This window comes from Anas platyrhynchos, chromosome 31, assembly GCF_047663525.1.
Source record: "Anas platyrhynchos isolate ZD024472 breed Pekin duck chromosome 31, IASCAAS_PekinDuck_T2T, whole genome shotgun sequence".
Lineage (NCBI taxonomy): Eukaryota > Metazoa > Chordata > Aves > Anseriformes > Anatidae > Anas > Anas platyrhynchos.
In genome coordinates this window covers 1,585,528-1,592,784 of record NC_092617.1, presented here as the reverse complement: position 1 = coordinate 1,592,784, position 7,257 = coordinate 1,585,528, and the positions used below count along the sequence as shown (strand labels likewise).

General features: G+C 50.2%; 1 protein-coding gene across 1 annotated transcript; it reads left to right on the top strand.

Moving 5' to 3' along the window:
* The first annotated feature begins 551 nt into the window (after nt 1-551).
* LOC113841827 (olfactory receptor 14C36-like) lies at nt 552-1,484 on the top strand. Its single transcript, XM_027448525.3, has one exon. The coding sequence runs from the start codon at nt 552-554 to the stop codon at nt 1,482-1,484; it is 933 nt and encodes a 310-aa protein (XP_027304326.3).
* The last annotated feature ends 5,773 nt before the right edge of the window (nt 1,485-7,257 follow it).

Sequence of the window (7,257 nt, the reverse complement as noted above, 5' to 3'; positions counted from 1 at the left end):
GGGCTGTGAGGACAGGCTCTACTTTACCAACACCGCAGCCTCTGCACTGGGCTGGGTCTGCCCTGCCTGCCCATGCCTGCTTCTTTCCCTTGCCCAGCGTGGCAGCTGGTGGTGTCTAATTTTGACGGGGAGTGCTGTGCATGGCGGGTGAAGCAGGAGAAGATGCTCCCTTTTCTCTCCGGCCCGATACGCACGATCCACCTGCTGATATTGTCTCCTGGATATTGAACAGGCAAGACGCACACAGAGTCACACAGTCAAACACCCCTCACTCAACAGAGGGAGTCACTTCCCAGGAACCTTTCCTCTTGGAACCTCAAATGGAGCAGAGCAGGCTCACTGGGAGCTCATGGGCAGAGGAGGCTGCAGTGTACAGCACACTCAGGAAACAAAGGGCAGAGCTCCAGTCAGGGAGAGAGAAAAAGATCCTCTTGAAACAGGAAATGTAAGGCATTAATTGGGAATTATCTGAATTTTGCTCAGAGACTTTACTTGTGACGTTCTCTGTTTGTTTCTCATTTGGCAGTGTCCATGACAAATGTGTCCAGCAAATGCCCAACATCAGCTCTGTGAGTGAGTTCCTCCTGATGGCATTTGCAGAAACACAGGAGCTGCAGCTCCTTCACTTCGCACTCTTCCTGGGCATCTACCTGGCTGCCCTCCTGGGCAACGGTCTCATCCTCACATCCATAGCCTGTGACCACCGCCTCCACACCCCCATGTACTTCTTCCTCCTCAACCTCGCCCTCCTCGACCTGGGCTGCATCTCCACCACTGTCCCAAAAGCCATGGCCAATTCTCTCTGGGACACCAGGGCCATCTCCTATCACGGGTGTGCTGCACAGGTTTTTCTGTTTATTTTCTTGTCTGGAGCAGAGGTTTTTCTTCTCACCGCCATGGCCTATGACCGCTATGTTGCCATCTGCAAGCCCCTGCACTACGGGAGCCTCCTGGGCAGCAGAGCTTGTGCCACCATGGCAGCAGCTGCCTGGGGCAGTGGCTTTCTCAATGCTGTCCTGCACACAGCCGCTACATTTTCCCTGCCCCTCTGCCAAGGCAATGCAGTGGAGCAGTTCTTCTGTGAAATTCCCCAGATCCTCAAGCTCTCTTGCTCAGACTCCTACTTAAGGGAAATTGGGTTTATTGTATTTAGCTTTTGTTTAGGTCTTGGCTGTTTTGTTTTCATTGTGGTGTCCTATGTGCAGATCTTCAGGGCTGTGCTGAGGATGCCCTCTGAGCAGGGCCGGCACAAAGCCTTTTCCACATGCCTCCCTCACCTGGCCGTGGTCTCTCTGTATCTCAGCACTATTATGTTTGCTGGCTTGAAGCCCCCTTCCATCTCCTCCCTATACCTGGACTTTGTGGTGGCATTTCTGTACTCAGTGTTACCTCCAGCAGTGAACCCCCTCATCTACAGCATGAGGAACCAGGAGCTCAAGCATTCACTGAAGAAGCTGTTTCAGTTGTCTTCTAGAATCAATTAGCTGTTGCTCTGCTTCTCCAATGGGAAAAACTCACCAAAAAAACAGGGTGGGAGACACAGCCTTTCAGTGCCACTTACCAGGTACACCAATGCAAACTGTGAGAAACGAAGCAAAAATGTTATTTACAGAAGGAGAGAAGATGAATCTCAGAATGTAGGGCTGCAGATACCTGTGGGCAGTACAGACACTGACATGTGGTCTCAAGGCTCCCTGTGTGGGGAGTAGGAGAAAGAGGCAAGTGCCTGTCCTGTGCCACCTCCCCGCCAGCCCTGCCCTTCCACAGGTGGAGTATTCCTCCCTTACTCAGGCACCAGCAGAGCTTTGCCTCCTCATCCTCCACAGGGAGATGAGCCACAGGCCTAGCTGTGTGTGAGGGGCCAGCAGACCTGAGCAGAAAAAAGCCATTTTCATGGCACTGAGACATCTGAATGGTCCAACCCTTGTCATTGGGTCTGTTCTCTGCAGCAAAAGGCTGTCACCAAATCCCAGGTCTGTGGTTGCTCCTGGAGCTCTGAGGACCTCTTCAAGGCCATCATGGTATCAACGATAAGGACCTATGAGGGTCAGCCCACCCATGGATCGCTGCAGTAGGTTGGTAGGATTCCATAGTTCACAAGGACACCTCCTTGCTCTTTTCATGAATGTCTGTATTACAAATTGCTACAAATCCCTACCTGTAAAGCAACTAAGTATTGCAAGAAACTATTAAGTTACCACTAGGAAAGTAAATATGGGCTTCTGATGCTTTCCCTAAATCTGCACCAATAAATACTATTTGAGGTGCTATTGCTACGACACTCATGAATCCACTTTGTGGAGGGAGCAAGGCATGGCACCTTCCCCTTCTTTCTTTCAGGCCAGTCATGATAGCTCTTGAGAAATGTAAACATCATTGGGTAACCCTAATGATATGCCTCCAGTGTTTTTTGTTTTGTTTTTTTTTTCCCCCCAATGGTAAACAACTAAACAAAAGGGGTACTAGAGGGCTGTTGGCATAACTGCCTTGAATGCAGTGAACATCAAATACTTGTGTACCTTGCCTGGTCTCGCACAGGACCCTTCTGTTGTGGGGTTGCTGAGAGCCGAAGAGCAGGTGCTGATGGCTGCCACAACAGTGCACCGGCAGCAATAGCACACTGACCTCCAAGTCCTCCAAGCTCAAGAGCTATGTATTCCTGTGAGCAAAATGTCAGACAAAGGGAGCAGGAGACCTGCTTGGATGATCAAGGAGATCCTGGAATGACTGAAATGAAGAAGGAAGTACACATAAAGTGGAAAAGGGGACAAGCCACTTGGGAAGAATGTAGGGACATTGTCCGAGAAAAGGTTTTTTTCAAATACATCAAGAGCAGAAGGAAGAGGAAGGAAAATGTGGGCCCACTGCTTAATGAGTTGGGTGCCCTCGTGACAAAGGATACAGAGAAGGCAGAATTACTGAATGCCTTCTTCACTTCAGTCTTCACTGCTAAGAGCGGCCCTCCGGAATCTCTGGCATTAGGAACAAGGGAGGAAATCTGGAGAAATGAGGACTCTCCATTGGTTGAAGAGCATCAGGTCAGAGATGTCTTAGGAAAACTTGACAGCCACAAAGCCATGGACCCCGATGGGATACATTCATGAGTGCTAAGGGAGCTGGCGGATGTTACTGCTGGTCCACTCTCCATCATTTTTGAAAGGTCATGGAGAACAGGAGAGCTGCCTCAAGACTGGAAGAAAGCTCATGTCATGCCAGTCTTCAACAAGGGCTAGAAGGAGGTCCCAGGTAACTACAGGCCGGTCAGCCTCACCTCCATCCCTGGAAAGGCAATGGAACAGCTCATCCTGGAGGTCATCTCCAGCATATGGAAAAGAAGAAGGTGATCAGGAGTAGTCAGCATGGGTTCATCAAGGGAAACCATGCTTCACCAACTTGATAGGCTTCTATGATGGAATGACTAGCTGAGTGGGTGAGGGGAGAGCAGCAGATGTTGTCTACTTTGACTTCAGCAAGGCTTTCAGCACTGTCTCCCATAACATCCTCATAGGCTAGCTCAGGAAGTGTGAGATGGAAGAGTGGTCGGTGAGGTGGGATGTGAGCTGGCTGGATGGCAGAGTTCAGAGGGTTGTGCTTAGTGGAACAGGGTCTATTTGAAGGCCTGCAGCCAGCAGTGTCTCCCCGGGACCTACACTGAGTCCAGTCCTGTTCAGCTTATTTGTCAATGACCTGGATGATGGAATAGAGTGCACCCTTGTTCTGGTTTCAGTTAGGACAGAGTTCATTTTCCTCCTAGTAGGTGGAAGGGTGCTATGTTTTGGATTAGGATGAGAAGAGTGCTGAGAAGAGCAATCAGCAAGTGTAAAGATGTGCTGTTCTGTGTCAAAGTGCTCTGTTTTGAGTCAAAGCTCTCCTCAGGCTCTCCGTCTTGCCAGACGTTAACTGGGAGTGCCACACGGCTGACACGAGCAAGTCCAGGAGGTTCATGAAGCACCTAGATGATAACTTCTTGGTGCAGGTGCTAACGGAGCCAACTAGGAAAGGTGCCCTCCTAGACCTGTTGCTAGAAAACAGAGAGGGTCTGGTGGGAGATGTGGTGATTGGTGGCCGCCTCGGTCATAGTGACCATGAAGTGGTTGAGTTCAAAATTTACGGTGACAGAAGGAAAAGTGCCACCAAAACCTCATCCCTAGATATGGGGAAGGCGGACTTCAGGCTGCTCGGGGAACTAGTCAGCAAGGTCCCCTGGGAAGCTGCTCTTGAAGGCCTTGATGTCCACCAGTGCTGGTCACTCTTTAAGCGATGCCTCCTAGAAGCACAAGATCAGGCAATTCCTAAATATCGCAAGTCAGGCAGGCGTAGCAGGAGGCCGGCGTGGCTGACCAGGAACATTCTGATGGAGATTAGGCAGAAACAGAGAGTGTTTCGCTACTGGAAGGAGGGCCAGGTGACATGGAAAGAATACAGGGATGCTGTTCGTGTCTGTAGGAAGAAAATTCGTGTGGCTAAAGCACACCTAGAGTTGAAGCTGGCTGTGTCTGTGAGAGAAAATAAAAAGGGTTTTTTTAGATATGTGAATGGAAAAAGGAGAAGTAAAGAATACATAGGGCCGCTCCTTGACAGGGAAGGTCTTCTCACAGACGATGACATAGGCAAAGCAGAGACGCTTAACGCCTTCTTTGCCTCTGTCTTCAATGCCGATGATGGGCTTCGGGACCCAGGGTGCCCCGAGCTGGAGGACCGGGACGGTGGGGATGACAAACTCCCAACCGACCCTGAACGTGTGCGGGATCTGCTACTCCACCTGGATCCCTACAAGTCCATGGGTCTGGATGGGATTCATCCCCGGGTGCTGAAGGAGCTGGCGGATGTCATCGCGGAACCTCTCTCAATTATTTTTCAACGATCCTGGGAGTCTGGAGAGGTCCCGGTAGACTGGAAGCTGGCAAATGTTGTGCCGATTTTCAAGAAGGGTCAGAAAGAAGACCCTAGCAATTACAGGCCTGTCAGTCTCACCTCAGTGCCTGGTAAAATCATGGAGAAGATGGTTCTCGAACGTATTGAGGCGCACCTGGGGGACAATGCAGTCATTGGTCCCAGCCAGCATGGGTTTGTGAAGGGTAGGTCCTGCCTAACTAACCTGATTTCCTTTTATGATAAGATCACCCGTATGGTGGACCAAGGGAAACCAGCTGATGTGATTTTTTTGGACTTCAGCAAGGCTTTTGATACGGTTTCCCATAGGATCCTACTGGACAAAATGTCCAGCATACAGCTAAATAAAAACATCATACAATGGGTGAGCAATTGGCTAACGGGCAGGGCCCAAAGGGTTATGGTGAATGGGGCTGCGTCAGGCTGGCGGGCGGTCACCAGTGGGGTCCCTCAAGGCTCCATTTTAGGGCCGGTACTTTTCAATATTTTCATAAACGATCTGGATGTAGGAATAGAAGGCATTTTGAGCAAGTTTGCTGATGACACCAAACTTGGAGGAGTTGTGGACTCGAATGAGGGTGGAAAGGCCTTGCAGAGGGATCTGGATAGGTTGGAGAGCTGGGCGATCGCCAACTGCATGAAGTTCAATAAGAGCAAGTGCCGGGTCCTGCACCTGGGACGGGGAAACCCTGGCTGCACGTACAGACTGGGCGATGAGACGCTGGAGAGCAGCCTAGAAGAGAGGGATCTGGGGGTCGTGGTAGACAGCAAGTTGAATATGAACCGGCAGTGTGCCCTGGCAGCCAGGAGGCCCAACCGTGTCCTGGGGTGCATCAAGCACGGCATCGCTAGTAGGTCGAGGGAGGTGATTGTCCCGCTCTACTCTGCGCTGGTGTGGCCTCACCTCGAGTACTGTGTGCAGTTCTGGGCACCACAGTATAAAAAGGACATGAAACTGTTGGAGAGTGTCCAGAGGAGGGCTACGAAGATGGTGAAAGGCCTGGAGGGGAAGACGTACGAGGAACGGCTGAGGGCACTGGGCCTGTTCAGCCTGGAGAAGAGGAGGCTGAGGGGAGACCTCATCGCAGTCTACAACTTCCTCGTAAGGGGGTGTCGAGAGGCAGGAGACCTTTTCTCCATTAACACCAGCGACAGGACCCACGGGAACGGAGTTAAGCTGAGGCAGGGGAAGTTTAGGCTGGACATCAGGAAGGGGTTCTTCACAGAGAGAGTGGTTGCACACTGGAACAGGCTCCCCAGGGAAGTGGTCACTGCACCGAGCCTGACTGAATTTAAGAAGAGATTGGACTGTGCACTTAGTCACATGGTCTGAACTTGGGTAGACCTGTGTGGTGTCAAGAGTTGGACTTGATGATCCTTAAGGGTCCCTTCCAACTCAGGATATTCTATGATTCTATGATTCTATGATTCCTCAAAGCTCAACTCAAGCTCTCCTGCTCAGATCCCTACCTCAGGGAAGTTGGGGTACTTGCGTTCAGTGTCTGTTTAGCATTTGGATGTTTTGTTTTCTTTGTGCTCTGTCCTATGTGCAGGTCGTCAGGGCTGTGCTGAGGATGCCCTCTGAGCAGGGCTGGCACAAAGCCTTTTCCACATGCCTCCCTCCCTTACCTGGCCATAGTCTCTCTGCATAGCATCACTGCCATGGTTGCCTACCTGAAGCCTCCCTCCACCAACTCGCTATCCCTGGGCCTGGCGGTTTCAGTTCTATACTCGGTGTTGCCTCCAGCAGCGAAACCCTCATCTACAGTATGGGGAACAAGGAGCTAAAGGAGGCACTGTGGATGTTATTCTAATCTACAGTATTTCCCCATCAATGAGGTATCCGCACATCTTCCTCACATATACCTGGGCAAGGCAGAAACAGCTTTGTTCATGTATTTCAAAACTGCTTTTCATTCTTTGCAATACTAGTCCAATAAAAATATTTTTCTTCATCTCAATTCTTCTACCTTTTTTTGTTGTTTTCATTGTTGTTTTTTTAACCCAAAGACCTCATTTACAGGCGCTGGTAAGCTCTTGGTAATTAACCAAATAAAATAACCAGCAGGTAGTCATTTTCTGTGAGTCTTGTTTCTCATAATTTCTCTTCAGGTAGAGCAGAGGTTGTGGACTGAAGAGCCCAGCTGCAATGTGGGGGAAAAGCAGAGATGTGGCTGAGGGACTCAATGTTTTTTTTTCTACAGTACACTGTACCAAAAAGTTCTCCTAGGCCTCTGTATTCAGTAAAAGAGATAAAGGATGAGAAGAGCATGTACTAAGAGGAATGCCATAAAAAGCCACCAAGACAAGGGCCATTTTCTGCCCCGGCAGGGGACTAACACTGGGCAAGGCCCAGCTTGGGAA

Excerpts from the sequence above, each read along its gene's own strand:
- LOC113841827 (XM_027448525.3), top strand. The coding sequence starts at position 552 with ATGCCCAACATCAGCTCTGTGAGTGAGTTCCTCCTGATGGCATTTGCA.